The sequence below is a fragment of the Magnolia sinica genome, chromosome 18 (genome assembly GCF_029962835.1).
Source record: "Magnolia sinica isolate HGM2019 chromosome 18, MsV1, whole genome shotgun sequence".
Taxonomy (NCBI): domain Eukaryota; kingdom Viridiplantae; phylum Streptophyta; class Magnoliopsida; order Magnoliales; family Magnoliaceae; genus Magnolia; species Magnolia sinica.
In genome coordinates this window covers 1,173,518-1,198,624 of record NC_080590.1, presented here as the reverse complement: position 1 = coordinate 1,198,624, position 25,107 = coordinate 1,173,518, and the positions used below count along the sequence as shown (strand labels likewise).

Genomic DNA, 25,107 nt, shown 5'->3' with positions numbered 1-25,107 from the left:
TAAGTTGGTAATGGGTCAATTATGGATCGACCATACCTCAGCCGATGAGCCTTCTAACTCAAACGATGCTCCTGACTTGATTGACGATCGAGAATAGTAAATGCTGATCTATCGGGCGAAGCAATACCAATTGTTTCTAGCAAAGCACCCGCCTTAAGATCCGACCTAGAGACAGCTATGAACTTCGGATGAATGTCTTTCGTCATCTCCAAAAGATAATAGTAGGTCCCAAGACTCGCGGAGAACTATAATCTTGGGATTATCTTGGATCAAGATAAATCATCAAAGTATCAAGAAAGGATCCCCATCTCATAGGACCCTTTCTCTTATAAATAGAAGAGATGCTAAATGTGAAAGGTACACAAATTCTCTCACTCAAACCTCCTAAACACCGTTAGACTCAGATTCTAGGCTTGATTTTGGCATCAGATGATCCCTTGCTTTAGCCAAATTCTCCTTAATCTTTTTCCTGTGCATGTACTTGAAAGTAGTGAAAGGAATGAGCCAAATTTTACGTCAACAATTTTTATACTGGACTACGGTCATGATATGGCCGACCTTCCGGGTAGATATCATATTCCACCCGAACACTTGTTAGCTATAAATAACTGATGACAATCAACAAGGACAGGAATTGCAATCCATCAAAAGCTTAGCAGACCACGACTCGAGGGAAAGTGAGAGAAACGGATTAACAATCACGTCCTGATTAATGTCCTCATCCTTCACACGCGCGCCTCCCCGTCCATGTCAGTGAGGAGCCACTGTTTTTAATTTTGTCTTCCACAGCTGTCAACACACGCCACATCATCATCGCCCGTGCATAAGTCGTGCTCGCTTGTTGCATCATCGCCCGTACATAAGTCGGTCGCACGTGCGGAATGTGGCACTCTCACGTGAGAAATTCCCTTCACTCCGATTGGTGGAAGCAATGACCTTTTGATACACTCCTGCCCCTCTTTCTTCACGCTTCTTCTCTCCCAAATCATTCGTCAGCTCTTTTTCTCCCTGCATTAGACACTCAAATCTCATCAATCGAAGGCGAATTTTTTTTTTTGTTTTCTTTTTCTTTCTTTTCTTCTCCTTTCACATACATTTCTTTGTAACTGCCCGTAGATCGAATCGTGGTACGCATGCTTCTTTTCTCAATCTGAATTTCCTCTTTTTCTCTGTATTTTTCTGCAGTTCATCAGTGAAATATCATGAAAATGCTAAAAGTGCTGTCATGTTTAGTATTCTTTCTACTTTAATTTAGTATCTAGCACTGATTACGCCGCACATTGGTCTAAATTGTCTGTAAATGCATGAAATCTGTTTATTGAAGCCCTTGAAGTGAAGATTCTGCAGTTTCGAGGTGGAATTTTGGGGAAAATTTTGGAAAAGGTGACAACCGATCATTCTTAGGGCTTTTTCTCCTTGAATTTCAGTTTTTTAGATAGAATCGCTCGGAAAATTTCAAAATAAGGATGGAATGCTCATTTATGAAATTTGAGTGATGGGGTTAGAAACCTGTGCTGTTTATCGGGTTGGACAGAACTCAGGAAGTGAAATTTGTTGAGAATGAGGCAGTGAGATGTGTGTATTAATCAGCCATGACTTTGGACGACATGGTTCACTCACTTACATAAGTTCATAAGTGACTAATAAATGAATAAGTACTTAAAATGATCGTCTTTACTGAAATATAGAACCTGCTGTGTGGAAAAGAAGCTCCCGACTCTGAACTATGGCCATTGAATTTGGAGGATTTTAAGATGTAATTGAGATAAACAGACAGGTATTTATGTTGCAGTGAAGTTGTGAGGCTATCATGTGATGGTGTGGACTGAAAAAGTGCCATTCTTTCCTTTATTTTTGCTATCCATATAAAAACCACTCTCCCCATGCAACTTTACATTTGGTACACATGCCAACCTGATTCATTTCTGGGACATCCGATCTGTGCACAATGTGAGCCTAGCTGCGAAGATTATTTGGAGCAAAAGCTGGGCCAGTCCAATCATTGGGTGGGCCACACCTGTATGATGAATGCACGCGCGGATGGCATTTTTCTTTTGTCCATTCTTTTGATACAGGGGTGGCTATCTGATGACTGGATTGGCCTGACTTTTTGCAGTTTGCATCAGATCGGCATCACATGAGGTCCACCTAATTCACTACTCAGATGTTAATTCACTACTCAGATGTCCCATGAATGTGCCATGTTGGAATGCTTCATGAGCATGAGTGTGCTGATGATCGGTGACACAAATTGCAACATTGCATGCCTCTCTTGCGTTCTTTTTTATTAAGATGCATCTGAGATGTGAATCCATGAGCCCATCATTTGGTTCTTAAGAATTTGGTTGACATCTTTTTCATCTAACAATTGCACGTCGAAGATTTGAAAATTTTCAGTTATGTGCATTTACTTTGATTATGCTTCTAATGTGGCTGGTCATTTGCTTGTTTCTTGCAGACAACTAGTGTTTTCTTTCTCATCCTGCTGCTGGTTGACATCTCTCAGCAGATAACAATATGTTCAAGAGTAACATTTCTGGAGTTTGGTCCATCAGATGATTTACAATAATTTTAATATGCTTGGTGTGCATCACAATGGTCTTCTTCCCGATGAAAGATCAAATGCAAATGCTTCTTTCCTTTCTGCTGGTGTATGTTCTGATGAATAGAAATGCTGCTCTCAGTCCTGATGGTATGGCAAGATATTTATGCAATTCATAAAATTTTAGTATGATATTTTTCTTTGTTTGGTGGACTTTTCTGAAGCCTAACCTTTTGGTTTCTAGGAGAGGTGCTTTTGAGTTTTAAGATGGCAATCATTAGTTCAGATGGTGTCCTTCTGCAATGGAGACAGGAGGATCCGGACCCTTGTGGCTGGAAAGGAGTGACTTGTGACAACCAAACCAAGAGCGTGATTTACCTGTGAGTTTAAAATAACCTCACGATTGAGTTCAGAGCTTATGTGTCAAGGATCTACATTAGAACTGCCCAGTTTGACAGGGTTAACGACTAATGCAAGTTTTACTCAATTGTGAATGCTTGATGTGTTCAATATATTGTACAGAGTATTTTTGGAGCCTTTTACTTTTTACTGTATGTATGGGACCCATTCTTCCAGGAAGAGTAAAGTTATGGAAAATGAAAAGCAGGAAGTAGTGTTTCCTCTTGATGGTTGTGAGGGATACCGTAACTGGTTGCTTTTAGAAAGTTCTAGTGAATTGTTTGAAATGCAAGTTTGTCTACAATGCAAATGTCCTTTGTGGAGATTCTTTTTGAAGATGAAATATCTGGCTAATCACAGGGAGCTCATACGGGAAATTTGGGCATTGGTTTGACAGTTGTGGACCATTTGAGTAATGAATATACAATATTGTGGTTCTCCATAGGCCTTTCTTATGCTTTGACACAACATCTAATCTAGCTTGTGAATAAGTTCTATAGCTTCTTTTCCTTTTCCCTTTTATATTTGGAAGGAGAATTTTCCCTCTGATAGATCTAATGCTGAATTTACAGATGATAACTTATCTTTCAGGAGTCTTTCTTTTCACAAATTGAGTGGATCCATATCACCTGACATTGGGAAGTTAAAGCACCTGAAGCTTCTGTATGTATTTCCTGACAAGGTTTCTTAGGGTCTTTTGGTTCTAAATAATTTTGCATGATTGCTTTGACAGAATCTGCTTCTGATAATTCTGTGTACGGTTTTTGTGTCAAAGAGCCCTTCATGACAACAACTTCTATGGAACAATTCCTTCGGAGTTAGGCAACTGCTCAGAGTTACGAGCTTTGTAAGTGTTGATACTAGTATTCTAGCAACAGAATTATGCTTCAGTTAGTTTCTGATAAGCATGTGATCCCTGTCGTCCAATTAGCATGTTTGAAAGTTTTCGTATTTGATTCCTATCACAATCACATAGACAAACACACAGACACACATCTGCCCACACACACCCACACACAAACTAACAAACACACGTGTGCAACAACCATGCAGGCACACACACATACAAAGAAATGCATGCATGCATGCATCATAATGTATATGTGGAGTCCAACTGGTTGGACCATGAGTTTTTGTCCACACACTGGATAACTTCCAACCTGTCCAATACATTGGCCCCACCACAAGGATCACCTTGTGCAAAAATCAGCCCCATCCGTTCATCAGGTGGGCCACATCATAGAAAGTAATGTCTAGCTGAATAACAAACTGCACGTAGATGTGGGTAATTTTTTTCACAAGGTGATTGTTGTGATTGTACCAACCTATAGGACAAGGTGGATGTTGATTGTCGCAGACTCGCATGCACCTGACAGGTTGGAATTTGTCTGCTGCGTGGATGGTAGCTTATGGTCAAAGCCATCCATCCATTTGGTGGGTCCAACCATGTAGATGTTGTCACCCAAAAACAAAAGTGGTCCATTGCTTTTGGCTATCTCTTGCTAGCTTTTTACTTTGGCCCATTGGGCAATTTAATGAAATTCCGTTGCTTGCTTAAAAAAAATAAAATAAATAAATAAATAAAAATAAAAAAGGAGAAAAAGAAGAAGAAGAAACTTGTCCCTGTTGTTTGTAGGACACGACTTCAGAAACAAGTGAATGCATTACAGTTCCAGAACCTTCCCTAGTTTTTCTCAGCAATACAATTGTTTCTTAAACCATGACCCATCTAACAGTGGATCAACCTGATTCTTGAGGCAGGGCATCAACATAGTGGTACTCTGAACGGATTGGATCTCGTATGTATGCACATGTGTGGCATGTACTCAACTTGTGTGCATGTGCTTATGTGCGTGTGTGCATGAGGATCTGTTTCTTTTACCTTGCTGTAGGAACATGAACTAACACATCTTGTTTTGCAGATACTTGCAGGGTAATTATTTAAGTGGTTTCATTCCTGCAGAGTTGGGAAACCTTTCAAACCTTGATATCCTGTGAGTTATTTTTCTTAGCAGTTATCCAATTTTGCATTCGAAAGGCTTCTCAGTCAGGTGACATGCTGAAATACTGAAAGCTAAGAGCTAGAGAGTTGCATGTTATTGATTTGAACTTCTGCTTTCCATTCTAAAATTACTTCTGCCAAATAAATTTAAAATTGCATCATCACCATCATAATCGATTCATCATAGTGTTCTCTCTTTCATTTGGGGCAGCTTTATAAATCCTATCAGTTAAAATAAGTCATTCGTCTTGACATAAATGCATTCATTTGTTCTTCATTCGACTTTTGCGCAATCTACGTCCAGGGATAACATTTTTAATCATTTACAACTTCACTTTTCTTTTAGTTGTATTTTTATTGTTGTGTCATTGATGTGTTTCAACTTTCACCTGGTTCTGATGGAACTGGTTCATGCCCTGCCTATTCAGCGTGTGGTTAGAATTTTTATTAGTTTCTAATGCGTTTTGGGACATGTTATTCAGTTCCTGGCTATTTCTATGTAGCAAATTTTGTGGAAAGCGAAGGACTTGCATTTATTTTTTACGTTCCATGCTTATTCCTCAGGGATATCTCCAGCAATTCTCTAAGTGGAGCGATACCTCCATCACTTGAGGGGTTGGCAAAACTTTCAGCATTGTGAGTGGCTGCCTACTTACACTTAGCATGTTAATTGTTAACTATATGTATCAAACAAAGAATTACTCTGATTTCCAGCTAAAAGATTGGATTTGTCTATGTTTCTTTGAAGCAATGCATCATTCAACTTTTTGGTCGGAAAGATACCATCTGAGGGCGCTCTTGCAAAATTTACAGGAGATTCGTGAGTACTATTTTCTACATACTATTTTTATGCATAGTAAGCATTAGGTCATCTAGAGGCTTATTTATTTTATGACTGAAAAATAACATGTCAGCTGCTATCTCTGATTGTGCTACAGTTACTTGTTTGCCAAATTCTTATGGATTTGCAACTATCAAATTGCAGTTCAAGATGCAGTTGCTTAGAAATTTAATGGTGATGGTTGCATCTAACATGATCCAAGTTCCTACTCTTCTTCTCTCATTTTTACAAGTTTGAAGACATCTTTCTCCCCATTCTATTGTAAAGATCATCATAAGCCTTTAATTCAGCCTCACTGTTTTCTTAGCAATCTTTTTGGCATTTCTATATTTTTCTATATTTTTATTGTTTATAATCCCTTGTTAGGCTTTGAAACAAGAATGTTTCTCATTAATAGCTTTTGTACATTGTCATTCCACCACCAAGTTTCCTTATATGATTGGCTTTTCCCTCTAGACCCCTTCTACCATCATTTTTTTTAAATATCATTGTTATCTCCTTTTAAATTCCACCACATAGTTTTTGGATACCTATTAATTTCATTTTTCCCCCTCCCATCTCTTAATGTAAACATCCATAACCATTAACCTACGTTGTGTTGTCAAGCTCTGTCAAACTCTCTCCAAGTATCACCTTTCAATCCTTACATATTGATCGTTTCTTCTTTCTAAGTAAGAAGAAATCTATTTGGCTTGTATATGATCCATTTTTTAAAGTTATTAGATGTTCAACTCTCTTTTGAAAGTGTGTTTGCTAGAGCTAGATTGTATGGCATAGCAAAATCAAGGATAGCTTCCCTCATTTCATTTTCTTCTCCCAAAACCATATCCCGCATGTACCTTCTCATATCCGCTACTTTCTTTTCCTACACGATTATGTAAGTCTCCTCCTACAAATATTCTCACGCCATTCGGAATTTCTTGGATTAGCCCATTTATATCCTTCCAGAATATTCTCTTGATTCTATCCTCTAACCCTACCTACAACACATATGCACTAATGACATTGATTATCTCATCTCCGAACACAAGTGTTATTAATAAATCCTATTACGTACTCTCTTAACATTTATAACTTTATCCTTTAATTCTTTATGTAAGGGCCGTGAATAATTTAATAATATTAATTAAAAAAAATATTTTTATATCTTATCTTTATTATTATTTATTTATTTTAAATCTACCTTATCTCTTATTCTATCTAAATCTTTAACTCGTTTAGTTTAAATATACCTCTAAACCCTCCCCGCATCTCTCAAGATAAAAAGAGTTCTAGTCAAACTTAAATATTAACAAAAAGGCTACCTGCGACAACAGAGAAAGGGAGAAAGAAAACTTTGGAGTGCTTACATCGGGTATGTATATCGTCCTCATTCTAGTATTTTTATATATCTAATATAATTTGATTCGGTGAATGCAATGAACGGTGTGGATTGGTCACACGTTCATTGTATTGGATTATGGGTGAAGGCCCTTTAAAGGTGAGGTGAACCTAAAATTATGTAATTGTAGTTGGTGTGCATCTGATCAAATTAGATTTGGTCTGTACGGATCATATGATCCCTAAGACCAAAATATACAAGGGCCCTAATATTCAGATCAATCTAACCATCAGATGGGCCACATTAGTTAGACCTAGAAGTTTTTGATAAAGGAATCTTAGATATTTTGCGCGAGTGTTGCTATCACTTGGCGTAGAAGGTCAAGATGGGCCATTGGTGAATGTGTGGTTAGATCCACACCACTCCTCAAATGCATAGAGGTAAAACATGACAAGACCTCAAGAATCTGAATGATCTGACCATCCGATGGACCACCCCGATTAAGTAATTATCATTCAATTTTAAAATCTTATAAAGGAGAAAAAAATAGAATAGAAATTTGAATTATTTAATTATTTTGGATCTGGCCACATAGGATGTTAATCAAAGGTGGGCCCCACCATGTAATACAAATAAATGAATAATAATACCGTTGATATAATTGATAGGACCTCGACATTCAAATCAACCTAATTACATTGCAGAGTCAATACTACCAAACTCAGGTGAGTGACCCAACTTGTCTCATAATTCATTAAAAATAAAATAAATCATTGTGATTGTTTGATTGATTTACTGGTTTGAATATTTTGATATGATAATTGTACGATAAATTTATATATGAATATTTTAATCGAGACAACTATGCTAAATATGAAAAATATGCATTTATATATCATCCCTCATTCATTGCATTGCATAATGCATGGTCGATCCTAGGAGCCCTCCCTGGAAGAAATGTCGATCCTGGTAGAACGTTACCAGATGCGGGCTATGTCCAAGCCTACCGAAAGGTGGAAGCCTACCCAACGGGTGGATGCGGGTTGACGACCTCCAACCCAAGCAGATGGACGATCACCCCATCTGATGCATTCATACCCCATTTTACATTCATATCTTTGTACATGTATTTATGCATTATTTTAATTGCTATGATTATGAACCATGCTGGGTTATATCACTAAGCCTGGCCAGCTTACATTTTTTATTGATGGAAAAACCATACAGAGGAGCCATTAGCAGATGACGTGGCGCAAGAACCGGAAGGATCTACTGTACCTGAACACGACCCACCTGAAACATGGCCATACTTATCTGAGGATGAAGTGGCTGCATTAGAAAATTTTTGATTATATGTTTTATTTTGTTAGCACAGCTTAATTAACGAATAATGCATATTGGTATTTATTTTGAGACTTTAAGGAATTATTTAGCTTTATTTCTTTGGACCAATATTAGCATGGAATAAATATCATTATAGTATAATGGTATAATAAATGAATGATTTTAAAGTTTATTTTATTTTAAGTGTTATCAAGATTTATAAATGCTTAGTTGATTGGTGTTATGTATTATGTATGTGTGATTGAGATTATGGTGGACTTTATATTGAATGTAAATATCACATGCGATTAAACTGATTAAAGAATTAAGTTAGTATACTTTGTGTATAAGTTACGAAACAAAACTCGGGTCTGAGGGTGCACACTCTGTACCCGAAATTTGGGGCGTGACACTTTATCTACCACTACCCCTACCCCATTTCCGTAATTTGGTGTTTCCCTGATGTGGGGCCTACCTTGATGTATGTATTCTATATCCTCACCGTCCATTCGTTTTTCCAAATCATTTTGGGGGCATGGACCCAAACATTAAGCAAATACAAATCTCAAATGGACCAAAACACATGAAATAGTGGTGTTTGACCATTAAAAAGTTTTTGAGAGCCATACAAATTTTGGATCAAGATTATATTTGTTCTTCCCCTAATCCAGGTCTTTGTGACCTTATCAAAAGGTTGGACGGCATGGATATACAATACATGCATCAAGGTGGGCTCCACTATCAGGGTTGCACCATGTTTGGTGAGGCCAGGGTCGCACCTACTCTGCTACCTAGACTTGGTCGAAAGCTAGGTGGGGCCCACCATGGGCGTTTGTGAAAAATCTACATTGTCCATCCATTTTTCCAAATTATTTTAGTGCATGATCCGAAAAATGAGGCAAATGCAATGTTCAAGTGGACCACACAAGATAGATCTATTTCATGGTCTAAAGATTGACCTTGTTGAAACCTTCCTATATACCTCACTTGCAATTCAGATATGCGTCATTTTTTGAGCTCAGGGCCTAAGATGGGCTTACGAAACAGATGGATGGCATCGATCACTTGTATCAGTAAAGGTGGGCCCCATAAACTCTCACGAATGCTTGCCCCGAACAATGGGGGTATAATTGTGAATATGAATGGCGGCATGAGCAAAATGGAGTTTTCCAGGCCTTATCGGCGCGTTTCCGTCTCCAGTAGTTAGTCAAAGTAAAAAAAGGCTGGTTCTTAACCGTCGTTTTAAAAGGCAGGCAAGTTTTGATGGGTATTTTGAACTCAGGTGTATATTTGAAAACGGCTCTAAAGGCAGGCATGTTTTCATAAATAACTCAAAATTAATTTTATTAAAGAAATCAAACGGATAACACAACTTTATTAATAGAACATCAAACATCTTATGTTGTTTATATATTAACATGATGCACATCTATGCAGCTTTGGTGGAAACCGTGACTTGTGTGGGAAGCAAATGAAAATATCTTGCAGGGATGATATTCCCGGACCTTCGAATTCTCCACCTCCACAATCAGGTAAATCGGGTATATAGTAAACAGGGATCAACATTGATGGCTTCACTGCTCTTGTTAATAACAGTAAAACTGTAAATATCGCAACTCCTAATAGCTGTTTAGAGTGGATTATTTCTAATTTTGGTACACTAGGGTTTCCAGCAATCATATAGAAAACAAATATTGTGATTTTTATATGAATATATCATCTGCAGTTTCAAAAGACGCTTTGAGACATGGTTAATTGTGTTGGTACTGTAAAGCTTTGGGGTATGGCTGTGATAATTTGGAGATTGGAAGAAATAACAATGGGAATTTTGGAAACAAGACTACTGCAAATGGCTATTGATTTAGTAAGTAATTCTTAACAATACAAAAAGGCTAAAGCCCTAGAGAAGGCATGGGCTCCTCTAAACTGTCAGTGACTTCCAATAGCGATGTTTCTAAATCTTATGACTTGGTTAATTAACATTCGAAGTGCTCTATGAGTATGAATTTCACAAGAACTCTAATAAGCAGGGGACTAAATCCATTTAATATTAAATTTAAGGTTCATAAGCACAACTATGTGATAAACAGCAACTTGACCCAAAAGTTGTTATTTCTGATGCTTTGTATATGTTTATGATACTCTGTATTTGTATTAATAATAGCTAAACCAGGAATACAAAACTCAAGACCAAACAGCAGATAAGGCTAAAGTACAATTAGCAATGGAATTGATAGACGCAACCTAGAACATTTCATCCAATTTTTCCTTTTCCTTCTGAACATCTCATCCTGTGCCCTACACTGATTCCTAAAACATCTATCATTCCTTATGCCCAAATGGGCCCAAAGACCAGCAAGGAGGAAAGGCTTCCATAGCTTCCTTTAATATCGACATATCAACACCACCCCCATGCCAAGCAAGAAGCAAGTCCTCAATTGATCACCCAATAGTACTGAAATAGGCTGAGTAATCAAACCTAGACTTCCTTGGCACAGGTTCAATGCAGAAATAGATGGCAATAGATTCTGCATCCTACATATAGATTATACAGACATTGGAAAAGATCATGTGCCTTTTCTGTAAGCCACCCACTCTGAGGACCAGCTCCTTGTTGGCCAGGCAAACGCTAAAACCTTCGGAAACACCTTGTTAGCAGACCAAATAAACTTGGTTGGAGCTTTCAATGTCCTCTAAACAAAAGTGTGGATACCCTGTAGAAGGATCTGAAAACCTTTTAGGCTTCTCCCATTTACCACACCCAAGATCACTTCTAAATTCTAATAACTGAGACATTGAATATAATACAAATTATTTTATAAAAAAATATTAGATATAATACTATGATCCCTTAAATAGGAGTTTATTAATAGTTTATGATCACTTAGATTGATTTGGTGATACTAATTTTATCTCAATTTCCGTAAACATTGTGCATCAGAAAATCAAGGTGGAAAGAAAAAGTCTGGAAAGAACTCCACTAGGCTTCTAATAAGTGCCTTCGCAACTGTGGGTGCTTTACTTCTGGTAGCACTAATGTGCTTCTGGGGCTGCTTTCTTTATAAGAAGTTCGGCAAAAGTGACAGCCAAGGACTTGCAATGGATGTCAGTGGAGGTATTTTTTTTTGGTTCTTTTCCCGTTAGGCATTCATTGGACAAATGTTCCTTATTCATACCAATCTTACACGGGCTTATTGTTTCAGGTGCATCCATTGTGATGTTTCATGGAGACTTGCCCTACTCTACAAAGGATATCATTAAAAAACTCGAGACTTTGAGTGAAGAACATATCATAGGATCTGGGGGCTTTGGAACAGTATACAGGCTTGCAATGGATGATGGGAATGTCTTTGCATTGAAAAGAATCATGAAGACAAATGAAGGGTTGGATCGCTTTTTTGAAAGGGAGCTGGAAATTCTTGGGAGCATAAAACATCGATATCTGGTGAATTTACGTGGATATTGCAATTCTCCTTCTTCTAAGTTGTTAATCTATGATTTCTTACCAGGCGGAAGCCTGGATGAAGTACTGCATGGTGAGTGTTTTTCCTTTTATCACTGTTTTTCTTATTTTTCCAGAATCTCTTTTTCTTTAAATAACATTCTTTCTTTAACAATCAAAGGTTTGCCATCCCACCCGTACCCTCACTCATCTCACTCATAAAAACCATTTGTCTCTAGATGGTAAAAAGAGGCTTTCAAATAATTTTGCAGAGCATCCCTTGTTTTCATACATTTATTGCCTGACAACTGACAGTTGAGCAACCTGAGTTTTTGCCAGATGATCTGAACTGTTCCATCTTATACACTATGTTTGGAATCTGATACATGGCTACACAAGCGCCAGGTTGGCACATGCCCGAGTGTGGACAGGTGCATGTGGGTCTAGGCTACCTCTAATAACAATCGGTACTTTTTCCTGGACGTGTTGGAATTTGTTCTATCTGAGATTTTAACCGAAGACAAATCAGTTCTATGTGCTAGATTGGTTCTAGTTTAGGCCTTCATTCAGATATAGAATTGCACAACTGCATGCAATGCCAATGCAGCAACATCATAGCTTTCAAATGTTGCTGTGCTTTATGAATCTCTAGCGTGGTGCAGCAATCAAAGCAAAACGCTCACTCTGTCCGATGCCACTTTCTGGGGCCCATCTATTTCCTTCTTTTTTTTTTCAAATCGTCCTATTAGCTCTAGTCATCCCAAACAGGTATCTTCCAAATTGGGAATATTAATGAAGCCCCGTCCTTTATTAGCCCATTCATTTCATAATGTGAATGAGAGTCCAGTTATTCTGAATCCTATTCATCTAGAACAGAAGGTAGAAAGATTGAAGCTGCCGTTTAGTTTAAGCATGTTGTCAGGCTTCCATCCATGTACTAAGGAAATTAGTGAGAATTTTCTCAGTCTTTTTCCTACTTGATTATGCTCCCATGTCGCGGCTCGCATGAGATGAATAGAATATTGACTATGGCTTAACCTTGTGTAGCTTTTGTGCATGACACCAGGAGCATGAATACATCAGTTGTTTGGGATACAACTGGGCCAGCATGATATGTATACATTTTTTTTTTAATCAATATGGGACTTGCTAGATATAGTAACTGGATGTCATTATATCTTTTATTTTCTTAGGATACATAAAAGAATATTGCTAGTTGTACCAAGCTTTATTATCCTGTTAATAATGTAAAACATTGTTCCATTGTATAGAGAGATCTGAGCAACTGGATTGGGATGCACGTGTAAATATCATCCTGGGAGCTGCAAAAGGACTGGCATACTTGCATCATGATTGTTCCCCACGAATCATACATCGTGACATAAAATCAAGCAACATATTACTTGATGGAAACTTCGAAGCCCGTGTATCTGATTTCGGACTTGCAAAACTGTTGGAGGATGAAGAATCACATATCACAACCATTGTCGCTGGAACATTTGGTTATCTGGCTCCAGGTATGCTGTGTGAGATGTAACAGAGCTCAGAATTTCTCTCAGAAATTTTGTATGGGTTCCTTGTGTGTCTCTAAATTTATTTATTTTTAGTATTATTGCAATTGTTTCCCAAAACAAATTTCTATTTTTTTCTGTCTTATGTTTCACTCCACATAAAGGCACGGGTGCTGAAAGTTAAAATATCCATTGATCCCTGGACATTCTCAGCATAAAACATGTAAGAGCTTTAATATATTGTGTACTTAGTATTCTTTGTTGACAACTATATCTGCAGAGTACATGCAAAGTGGCCGAGCAACAGAAAAGACTGATGTATATAGTTTTGGAGTTTTGGTGCTTGAAGTACTAAGTGGAAAGCGACCCACTGATTCATTGTTCATTGAGAAAGGCTTTAACATTGTTGGCTGGGTATGTCCCCTTTCCCATATAGATTATGGTCCTGAAGATAGATTTTGTCAGTAGCACTGTTGGTGCGATAGGGTGTGTTTAATTCAGATTCCCCGTGTTTAATCCCCCCCCCCCCCTCTCATGAATTTTGGAATGCATGACTTGAACTCATGGATTCTTTTTAGCTCATCCTATTGCATTGTGGGTTAAGAAACTTCCTATCAACCAAACGAATTGGAAATGAGTGGAGGGGGACCTTGCTCAAGTTCAGTTGTTCTGAAGTAGTTTTATGAAGATGCTGAAAGAATATTATCTTATTTATAAAAAAATCAAATTGAGTAAGACCGATTTTACTTGTTTATTTTCTTATCTTGAATGGCTTAATATATTCTCACTATTGATTCATCCTTGTTGTGAATTGTGCTTTCTTGCTCGACCTTTTTTTTTTTTTTTTTTTAATATATATATATATATATACACCTGCATTATGCAAGTCCCCCTGTTTCCTTGCAGTTGAATTTCCTTGTAGTGGAGAACAGACAGAGAGAAATGGTTGATCTGCACTGTGAAGGAGTGCAAGTTGAGAGCCTGGACGCTTTGCTTTCAGTTGCTATCCAGTGCATATCATCTAGCCCGGAGGACCGGCCCACGATGCACAGGGTGGTTCAAGTACTGGAATCCGAGGTTATGACTCCATGCCCAAGTGATTTCTATGATTCGAACTCGGAGTAAAGATCAGAAGAAGCTGCTCGTGTGTGTGTTGTGTAGTTGTGATTCCCATGAGAACGAAGAAAATGGTGCCAAGCTGCGGGAGGTCCATGCTCTGTCACTCTCATCTTTTCATTCTTTAATTCTTTTTTGCTGATCCTGATCACCAAGATGCCTGATTTTGTTGTCATTTACATGGAAATTATTTCTGAGTATTTACTGCCATTCGAGGGAGATTGGGAATGTAAATGTTGATACTCTCTACTTGTAGTCCCTACCTGCACGTGGGTGTTTGCATTGTACTTGTGTGCTTGTGTGCGCACACTTGCTCTGCCTGAGGGGAATTTACCTTTTCTTTTTTAAATTTCATTTTCATTTTTCATTTTTCATTTTTGTCTCCACACTAGTGCACATTGCAGATATTAGTGGTCGTCTCTGCCCGCCACTGTATGTGTCAGGGCTCTTGTCACCCATGCAATTTCTATGTAAGGGCCTGTTTGGTTTTCCAATTAAAACAGTAAATGGGTGTAAATGGGTAATGATTATTTACTCTTGTAATTGTGTGACGACATCACTTACATTTGACTGTTATGATTTTGCTACATTTTTTGTTTCACCCGGACTTCACTGTGAAGTGGTAGCTTTATAATGAGAAATTGTAATGATTACAATATACTTTACCTACTTCCTTTACCAGTGTATTTTGACTCTTGATTTACTAATTCCAGTTTAAACAAACACCTGGAAATGATAATGATGGCCCATTTACTTTGCATTTAATGGAAAATTGAAAAGCCAAACAGGCATTAAAATGTAAATTTACAACCTATTGCAATAAACAGTTGAGGGAATGTAGCTCTCTTGCAACCCCTAAGCTGTTAATACTGGAACCCTGGCGAGATTTTAGAAGTCTTTTTTGCGTCTATCAGGTGCAAGGTCTGGTTGTGCCATTCATTTCCAGCCAGAAATTCTATGCAGGTGTTCACGGATTTCATGTGGTTTAGATCATTCATCTGGTTAATTCTGGAACCATCCGACGTTGAAAACACTGCTAAAAATCGTACTGATCTCAAGATATGGCCCACACATGACACTTTTATGTCGGAGTTGGTAATGTGCCACTACCACGACACAGTAGTCATTGTGTCTTGCCTCCGGCATTTTGGTTAGGCAGTGGCCCTTACATTTAGGGGGCGTTTGGATTGTAAGTTACTTAAATAAGCTACTTATGCCTTAAGTAGCTTATCTTGATTTTTACTTATTAAACTGAAGTGATTTAGTAACTTTAAATAAATAAACCAAACTTACTTATCTTTAGTATGTTACTTATCTACTGCCTGTAAGTAGAAAAAGTAACTTATTTGGTGGTATCCAAACGGGCCCTTACCAAAAAGATGATAGCTTTATTTTTTATTTTATTTTTATTTTTTAAAAATGCAAAGGAAAAAGAGACGTAGAAAATGTTTATTTTTTTTTATCTATATATTTTTGGTTAGCTTTTTTAGTACACACCCACTGTCAGTACACACTCCACTGAATCTGATCCATTTGTATAGAATGTGGGCGTGGATGAGAGAGTAACGGTAGTTCGGTCTGAGGCACTGAGCATGGAGCGTTGAACTGAGACTTCCATACTGACGTCGACTTCAAAAAATTATATGGGAATATCGAGTTATTCGAATGTCTGAGGAAGAAATTCATGTGCAAGATTGGTGGTTCATATTAAGTGGAAATGGATGGCCAAACTGATGACCCGATCAATTTGATTTTTTGGTTCACATATACAGTTGGTCTTACCCCCTAAACGGCGAAGATTTCGTGTATATGTGCCACACTGGCAGTCGTGCAAATCAAGCGGTCACCTGTTGCCAATGTATCCACTTGTTGAAAGGGACCACTTGAATGAACTTTTTTTTTTTTTTTTTACCGGATTAATTTCTGCTTGGCTTAATCAATGGCCAAAATTCTTCCAACATGTCGCTATGATCATCTGATGGCCACCTCGTGGTGGAATGAAGTGGGGTGCAATAGATGAACATTGGAATTAGACGGGTCACATCTTGCCCTGATTATGGATTTTTTTTTTTAAAAAAAAAAAAATTGGTGGCCAGGGATGGCGATGGGTTGGATGGAACTGGCCGAGTTTAATGTGTTTTGAGTTGGGCTTGGGTCAGGAAAGGGCCTATTTAAGTAAACCGCTAGGCTTGGGTTGACCTTGGCCGGACCCACACACTAATGTAGTGTGCTCTGGGTGCGCTCGAACATATGTCCATAACACAATGGGATTAATTCCTCACAATGACAAACTGGAATTCAGGAAGAGTTTTTTTTTTTTTTAATTGAAATATCCCAAATGGCCTCATCTTTTTCTTCTTTTTTTCCCCTATAAGAAAGTCGAGAATTGTGATGTCCACATGGTATGTGTTGACATCTATCCCGTCCAATAGATGTACTTCCACCTTGATGATAGTACCAAATAAAAATCAGCCCAATCGAATCATTATATTGGCCACAGGTGAAATTGGATTTTTTTTGGTCTGCAGTACATTGTTTTTCTTTTACAGTGTGGCCCATTCGATCATGAGATCGGCTTGAGTTTTTGTTATTCTAACCATCATGCTTGGATCCATCTACTGGACGGGTTGGATGTCATACATGCAACACGTTAGCTCCACAATATCTCAAAGAAAACTCTCTTTAGATAGTAAACAATATTTTGGGCTGGACAATTTTAGCCCGTCACAGACCTGGGCCGAGTTTGGGTCTACCGTCTACATGAAACAATGTGGGCTGACCCTAGCCCAAACCCGGCCGGGGCTGCCATCCAACAGCCTATATTTTAGCCGCTTCATGGGACTTTTATGTCTTTGGTAAGCCCACACGTGTGTGCAATACAGCTAACGTGCACACCACATGTGTCTCAACATAACATGTAGGTCTCATATCTAATCTATCCATCATAAGGGCACCACTATATTGATACCCTAACCCAAGAATGAGATTGATCCACTGGGTCAGGTGGGCCACCGTTTGCAAAACAAATGCAAGCTGTGAAAAACCCTAGAACGTGCACCTGTTTCCAACAGTGGAGCCCCACCTGCTGAGTGGACTGGATATATTTTGGTAGAACATGTACAAGGTCGGACCCACCTGATGGATGGATTGGATGAGGGCCGTGTGGTGTTTACATGAGCTGTCTTGCCCAAGCGCTTGGGCTTCTTCCACGCTCTCCGATGACGCACTCCAAAACCAACTCGGATTGCGTAGCGTAGAACACAGCAGTAGTGTGTATGCGTGGCAGAACTGTGTGGGCCCCACCATGATGTATCTGTTTTATCCATGCCGTCCATTCCTCCAAAGGCGAGCATATAAGCTTTAGACTAATTGAAGAATGGCTTTAAGACTCGAATTGTTCGATAGCAGGAGTCACCCCTGAGTTGAGTGAGTCTAGTTAATACACCCCCTGACTCGGGTGAGTCACAACTCGACTCGAGACGGACGGTGCAGGTCAGATTTCATTTTCTACGGCGTACGCCCATATTGCATATTTGCATTTGACCGCGTTATGTAGCTTCATCCCTCTATTTCTTCCTCTCTCTCTCTCTATACACACATCCACACGCGTGAGAATTGTTTACACACAACTGGTCGTTCGTACAACTAGTTGTCATGTAAGACCCACCATGTTGTTGGTACGACATCTCGCTTTTTTCTTTTATTTTTTTTCACTGTCATTTTACACTTCAGTGTTAGCCACCCCCACCAAGGGATCGATACCAACACCTCTGTGTTAAAACGAGGTATCTTTCACTCAGTCTACCACTTGCCCTGTAGATTTGGGTGTTAATAGTACTACCATGAGAATAGTCCACCCAAAAGTTTTAAAGGATCTAACTACCATGGAATAGGCGGCTAAGATAGGCAATATATCGATTCATTCATATATTATGATATATTTTCGGGTCATGGAAAACCCGAGGATATTATGCATATCCTCTGGTGGAGGATCGAGTAGCATAGGACAGATACGCATGACACGGTCGCTGCCAACACCCGCAACGTCCTTGGGTTCTCCTCGAAGCTGACTTTGGTTCTTATCGAATTTTGCTTTTTTCACACGCATGTACACTTGGACACGTGCGCCACGTGTACTATATCTGAGGCGCTCATCGGAGGGGGGGAATGGGAAACCTTGTTGAGGAAATATCCAATAATCAGGTGGTCCTCTTGAAGAAATGGTTCATGTTCTACAATTCAAGTTGCCAGTAGCTTCTCGCCCATCTGATGAGCGTCTCAGATCAGATCTAGTAAACGTGGCGCGTGTTGGCACCTGCGTTTTGAGTAAAGGTCCATGCGAAACTAGCCAAAAGTCCTAAGTACGGCTTTAACAGTCAGCATAGGACTTGGAAAACCAAACAGAAGTGATAGGTCGGATAATCTGAGTCGTGGGTTGTCAAAAGTCAGACCATATACAGCGGGGTCTATTAGATGGACCGTCCCGATTCATAGATCCCCATTGCATTATAATGATCGAAGTTGAGGGTCTGTCAGGAGCATCCGTGGCCAAGTAACTGACACGTGGAAGTTGATCTGGTGGATCCAGACCGTCCATTTACTGGTACTTGTCATGAAGGAAGGGCAACCAAACAGACGGATTCAAATGACGGTTAGGATCGTCCTTTAGGTGCGATCTTCAGCTAAAGGCCATGCAATGAGAAGAAAAACTAGATGAATTGTTGAATTACTGCATGTCAGTTCCTTACAGGTGGGCCTTATCATAACAACCAACTTGGAGAAGGAAAGTCTTCCTGACCGGTTTTTACGTGATTGGCTTCTCTGACAGACTGATCCAACACTCAAGTGGACCACAATACATAGAAAAATGTGAGAGGGAATGCCCACCGTTGATTCCCACAGGGGCCAACAGAAATTTTGAAACAGCCTGAATACCAGCTTGACTGTTCATCTAAAGCCACGTGAAGGGTCTGAATAGCCTGATTTTATATATACAACACTGTAACACTGTAGGCCCTCCACCCAAATCCCACCTGCCCTGGTAAATTCAATAAATGATGGTAACCACCTGTCTTGTCCTTGAAATTCCCACAACTTAGAATTAGCTTTTAACGGTCCATTTCACAAATGGTATAAAGCATCTGGGGATAAGAACCTACGCTCAAAGCCAACCATTAATTGGATGGATAATATTTCTTCATCCATAGAGATAAGATCCATCCACAACGTGTGAGGAAAGTAAATGGATCTTCACATGCAAAAGTGGCTCGTGCAAGGTCCAGCAGGTGGTCGGCGGTCCGTGTGTCTTGGCACGTATGGGCAGGTGGTCCCAATATTTATACGTGCATAAGCACAAAATCAGCTGGTTGCCCCGGTGTGCAAGGGGTATGTTCAAGTAGATTACGCTTATGCATAATTCAGTTTGGGCCTGTTAGAATCCATCACACCATTATTCGAACTGTCCAATGGTTTTGGTCTACTCTTTTATGGCCTGACTTAAAAGAAGAAAAAAATTCAATGGTAAAATAATTTAAACTTTCAAGTTGGTGGGTGTATATGTATATATGATCTAACAGTGTTAGATCTAATGACTTAGATGATACCTGACAGTGAAATTTCAATAAAAAAACCAATGGAAGATCTCTCTAGCTGTCTTGATAGCTGAATATGATCAAATTTTAAAGAGTTATAAGTAACCCAATAATGATAAGTTCAACTGACTACTGTCATGATCCAAATATACCACGTATCTCATTCACATGGCAAAGCTAATTATATATCATAATAGTCTCATGGCTGAAAATGAGTAACAACCAAACATGGTCATATTAACTTGTCACATTTTCCCCCAACAGTAAGCCCCCTTACTCCTTGTGTCAATCGCAGTGACGCTGAGGAGTAACAAATCTCTTTCTAGCTCGGTTTGCACTAGAGACCATGGTTATGATGGAGCATTTAATACTCTTTAGGTCGTCCTTAACGTACATCGGTTCGTTGCTCGAGGTCGCATGTGCGGACAGTCGTCGAAACGCTTTGCCCGCTTATGAACGTCGGACGCGTGGCGAGAGCATTACTTGCGTCACTTGGTGTGCGCCACGTGTAGGGTGGGGGAGTCGAAATAGACGCCGTTTCAACTCTTCCTTAAATGCCATTACCACGTGGCAGGGTTATAAAAGGAGGAGTGGGATTCATTTTTCCATTTTCGCGCATCCTTCTTCTTTTTTCCTTTTTCTCCTCCTCTCTCCCTTTCTCCCTTGCCCGTCTTCATTATCCTCGCGTTTCGCCATTTTCTCCACTGTCTCCATCTTCCTTTTTCCTTTTGCTTCCCCGTCTGTGTATTTTTCGCCTCTCTGGTGAGTTTTCTCTCCCTCCCTTTCCTTTTTAATCTTAATGGCAATGCATTCTTCAAGTCCCTGGGAGGGAATTTTCGGTGATGAGGACGAAACGAGACATCTTTATAATGCCTTGGAATCGCCCTCATTGCTGACGGAGATGGCGATTGGTGCCGATGAAGCTTTTCAGTTTTTCGAAAGAATTTCTGAGGAGCGTCTCTGGTGACTGCCCCAGACAGACCTAACCCTTATTTTCCTGGGGATGAACTGGAAGAAGAGGATAATGAGTTTGAGGAAACCACGAAGTCGGTTCCTCTTAGGAGATTGGCACGGGCCGTTGAATCGGCAGACGAATAAGGGGAGGCTGCCAAGGGAAGGGATGCTGGAGATGAGCAGAAGGATCCGGTCCCCTCGGTTTTAACTGAGGCAGACTTAGACAGAATTCAAGTCGGGTACCATATCCCCGACTCAGTTATTTTCATCTTCCCCTCCCAAGTGAATTACCCGACCATCCTCCTCCTGAGATGGTTGCGATTTTCCAAGTCGCTATGCAATATGGCTTACATCTGCCCCTTCAACCCGTTGCTTGGGATTTCCTTTCCCGACTCTGAATTGCTCCTGGGCAGATAGTTTCGAACGAGTGGAGGAACTTTTTCAGATGTTTAGTGTTGTGGGTTGAGGCAGAGCAACCCCCACTGACTATTGACGAGTTCTTCTATCTGTACCAAGTACGACCAAACCCTCAGTAGCCCGGCTGAGACTTTTTTAGCGCTTGGCAGAATAAGGGTGGCTCTTTAATAACCGACCCTCCTACGTGCCTCCAACAAGCACTAGAGAGAGAGGTGGTTCTGAGTGTGCGGCCGCTGGGAGACTGCCGAGCCTAGGCTTTTTGAATCTCGCGTTCTTCGAGCGTTCTCTGAAGCAGGTGACTCGGCGTGTCATTTCCTTGTCTTTTCTTGCTATGATATTTCTGAGTTTGACTGTATGTATTCTGCAGAGACTCCTAAGAAAAGACCGAAGCTAAAAGCCAACGCTCTAACTCGGATCAAGGATTTGAGGGCGATAAGTCCAGAGGATCGGTCTTGGAAGAATCTTCTTCAGCTAGAGCGTCTTCTTCTCTCGGGCCTAGACTCGACCGTGACAGGTATCCTCTGATTATTCTGACACATTTTCCTTGAATTTTATTCTAACCTTGTGCTTTGTCTGATACAGAGATGACTGAAGCTCGGCTCCTTTTGAAACCAGCTTCCAAGATGAAGGCTCCTCCGAGGTCGGCGTTTCTATCGGAAACGCGGCCTTTGAAGAAGCCAAAGATAGCTCCAAAGGTTAGGGAGCCATCTGCCCCAGCTGTTGTCATACTCTCTGACACAGAGGAGAGGGCGAAAGAGGTGGACGCGGTTCCTGCCGAGTCTCAAGTGGCTCCTGAGCCAGGGCCCGTTGCAGAGCGGATCTCAGAACTGAGAGGGGAGACCTCTAGGTCAGAGTTAGAGCAATGTAATGCTAAAGCAAGATGTAACTCAATATCACAAACATACTAATAAATGAACACATTTAGTGTTCTTTTATTCATCTTAACTCAGTTTACATGCTTGTCGTCTTTGAGTCTTCCCAGTGTTTAACTAATCCGAGCTAAGGGTAGTAGATTTTTAGATGCTCGGCATTCCACAGATGAGGCAGCAATCACCCGGTTAGGTCTTCCAACTGGTACGTTCCTGGTCGGATGATGCTTGAGACAACATAGGGTCCTTTTCAATTAGGTCCCAGTGTGCCCGCACTAACTTCCTTGGTATTGAGGAATGTTTTTTGGAGGACCATGTCCCCTACTCGAAAACGCCTGACCTTGACTTGGGCATTGTAGAATCGAGCCACCTGTTGCTGCCGAGTTACCATTCGTAGCCGAGCTTTTTCCCTTTATTCGTCTACGAGATCAAGTCCGAGGGCTAAGAGCTCTTCATTATCTTCTTCATTAAACGAATTGACTCAGGTTGAAGGTAACCCGATCTCGACTGGAGTGACAGCTTTCGAGCCATAAGCAAGGGAGAAAGGAGTCTCTCCTTTAGCTGTTCGGGACGTGGTTCGGTAGGCTCATAATATTTTCGAGAGTTCTTCAGCCCATGCTCCTTTGGCTCGGTCGAGCTTGGTTCGGAGATGCTGTTTGTTGATCTTATTGACCGCCTCAACCTGTCCATTCGTTTGAGGATGATGGGGCGATGAATATACATTTCTGATCCCGAGATTATCACACATTTCTTGATAGCTCCTATTATCAAACTGCTTCCCGTTGTCAGAAATAATAGCCCGGGGTATCCCGATCCGCCTGACAATATTTTTCCAAACAAAATCCGTGATCTTCTGTTCGATTATCTTCGCTAATGGCTCTGCCTCGTCCCACTTTATAAAGTAGTCCACTGCTACGACAGCAAACTTGGTATGGCCTTTTCCCATAGGAAGCGGCCCAATAATGTCAATTCCCCATTGCGCAAAGGGCCAAGGACCGGTTATAGAAATCAGCTCCTCCAGGGGTTGCCTCGGAATGGCCGCGAACCATTGGCATTTGTTACATCTTTGGACGAACTTACGAGTGTCATGCTGGATGGTCGGCCAGTAATATCCTTGACGTAAGACCTTGTGTGCGAGCGATGGCCCTCCTGAGTGGTTTCCACATATCCCCTCGTAGATCTCTCGCAGTACGTAATCGGCTTCGTCGGGATTTAAGCATCGTAGTAACGGAGCATAACAACCCTTTTTATATAACATCCCGTTAAGTATGGTATAGCGGGAAGCTCAGATCTTTAATCGTCGAGCATCGGCATGATCTTCGGGCAACTCTCCATTGTCGAGATATCGGACAATCGGATCAAGCCAGGTAGGTTCCGAATCAATTGTGTGTACGGTTGGATTAACCGGGCCAGTGATACTCGGCTTAGCAATGTATTCGATTGGAACAGACCTGGGTATATCGTCTTCGTCGACAGAGGCAAGCTTTGCTAGTAGATTGGCTTTAGCATTTTCCATCCGAGGGATCCGAGTGACAACACAAAGCAGAAAGCTGCCGATCAATTCTTTGGCTTTCTCCATGTATGCTTTCAGTTGTTCTTTTCGTGTTTGGTACATGCTGGTAACTTGATTGACAACTAGTTGTGAATCGTTGAAGACGTTGAGATGCGTAACGCCCAAACTGGCCGCAAGTCGGAGGCCGAGCAATAAAGCTTCATATTCTGTTGTATTGTTCGAGGCTTGAAATCCAAGTCTTAAGGCATACTGTATGTAGGTTTGATCGAAAGTTTTCAAGACGACTCCTGCCCCGCTTGCCTTAGAGTTGGAGGAGCCATCGACATACAGCTTCAAGGGGATTGGGACGGGTTCTGACTGGGAGAAGCGATCCTCGATTTATCAGTAGGCTTGGTAGCACGCTTAGTCATTAGATCGGCTTGTGGTCTCACTTCAGCAATGAAGTTGGCCACGGCTTGCCCTTTGATTGCTATTCTCGGCTTGTACTGAATGTCAAATTGGCTGAGTTCAATCGCCCACTTCGTAAGTCCACCGAATGCTTCCGGTTTCTGTAGAATCAGACGCAGTGGTAGGTCGGTCATAACGACAATGGTATGAGCTTGAAAGTATGGCCGAAGTAGTCGCGACGAGACTACCAGGACTAAGGCCACTTTTTTCAGGAGTGGATACCTTGTCTCTGCTGGTAATAGTATTTTGCTGACGTAATAGACCGGTAGTTGCTTTCCTTCGTGCTCCCATATCAGAGCCGAGCTAGCCGCTGCCTCAGACACTGCGAGATACAACAGGAAAGTTTCCCCTAGTTCGGGTTTCGATAAGAGAGGTAGAGATCCGAGATAAGATTTCAATTGCTGGAACGCAGCTTCGCACTCTTCCGTCTAATCCACCGTTTGTCGTCCCTTCAGTTGTTTGAAGAATGAGAGACATTTATCGGTAGCTCGGAAAAGGAAGCGGTTGAGTGTGGCTACTCGTTCGGTCAACCTTTGTATGTCTTTGATTATTTTCGGAGACTCCATATCAAGCAATGCCTTGATTTTCTCTGTATTTTCCTCGATCCCTCGCTGGCTGATCAGGAATCCGAGGAACTTTCCCGAGCTCACGTCAAAGGCACACTTGCTTGAATTCAACTTCATTTGGAACTTGCATAAGATCAGGAACATTTCTTCTAAGTCGGCTATATGGTTGGCTGCGTGTATACTTTTGACGAGCATGTCGTCAATGTATACTTTCATGGTTTAGCCGATTTGCAGAGCAAATATTTTGTTCACT

At 40.5% G+C, this 25,107-nt stretch overlaps 1 protein-coding gene and 1 long non-coding RNA gene across 4 annotated transcripts; one reads left to right on the top strand and one right to left on the bottom strand.

Annotated features, from left to right (window-relative positions):
- Nucleotides 1-938: 938 nt before the first annotated feature.
- On the top strand, nucleotides 939-15,073 carry LOC131232823 (LRR receptor-like serine/threonine-protein kinase FEI 2). 3 transcript variants are annotated; one of them, XM_058229309.1, is made up of 15 exons: nucleotides 939-1,127; nucleotides 1,325-1,383; nucleotides 2,459-2,692; nucleotides 2,787-2,922; nucleotides 3,533-3,604; nucleotides 3,717-3,788; nucleotides 4,864-4,935; nucleotides 5,508-5,579; nucleotides 5,692-5,763; nucleotides 9,866-9,969; nucleotides 11,370-11,543; nucleotides 11,632-11,964; nucleotides 13,142-13,387; nucleotides 13,662-13,795; nucleotides 14,288-15,073. In XM_058229309.1, exons 3-15 carry the CDS (start codon nucleotides 2,596-2,598, stop codon nucleotides 14,504-14,506), a joined length of 1,803 nt encoding a protein of 600 aa, XP_058085292.1. In that variant the 5' UTR covers nucleotides 939-1,127; nucleotides 1,325-1,383; nucleotides 2,459-2,595; the 3' UTR covers nucleotides 14,507-15,073. The 3 variants fall into 3 exon arrangements, with proteins under 3 accessions (XP_058085292.1, XP_058085290.1, XP_058085293.1); XM_058229307.1 differs by lacking the exon at nucleotides 1,325-1,383; XM_058229310.1 differs by lacking the exon at nucleotides 1,325-1,383 and having other exon boundaries at nucleotides 941-1,127; nucleotides 9,866-9,960.
- Nucleotides 2,047-2,694, bottom strand: LOC131232824 (uncharacterized). Its single transcript, XR_009164953.1, has 2 exons — nucleotides 2,533-2,694; nucleotides 2,047-2,106 (listed from the first exon to the last, which is right to left on the bottom strand). It is a non-coding gene; the product is annotated as an uncharacterized LOC131232824 (long non-coding RNA).
- Nucleotides 15,074-25,107: the final 10,034 nt, after the last annotated feature.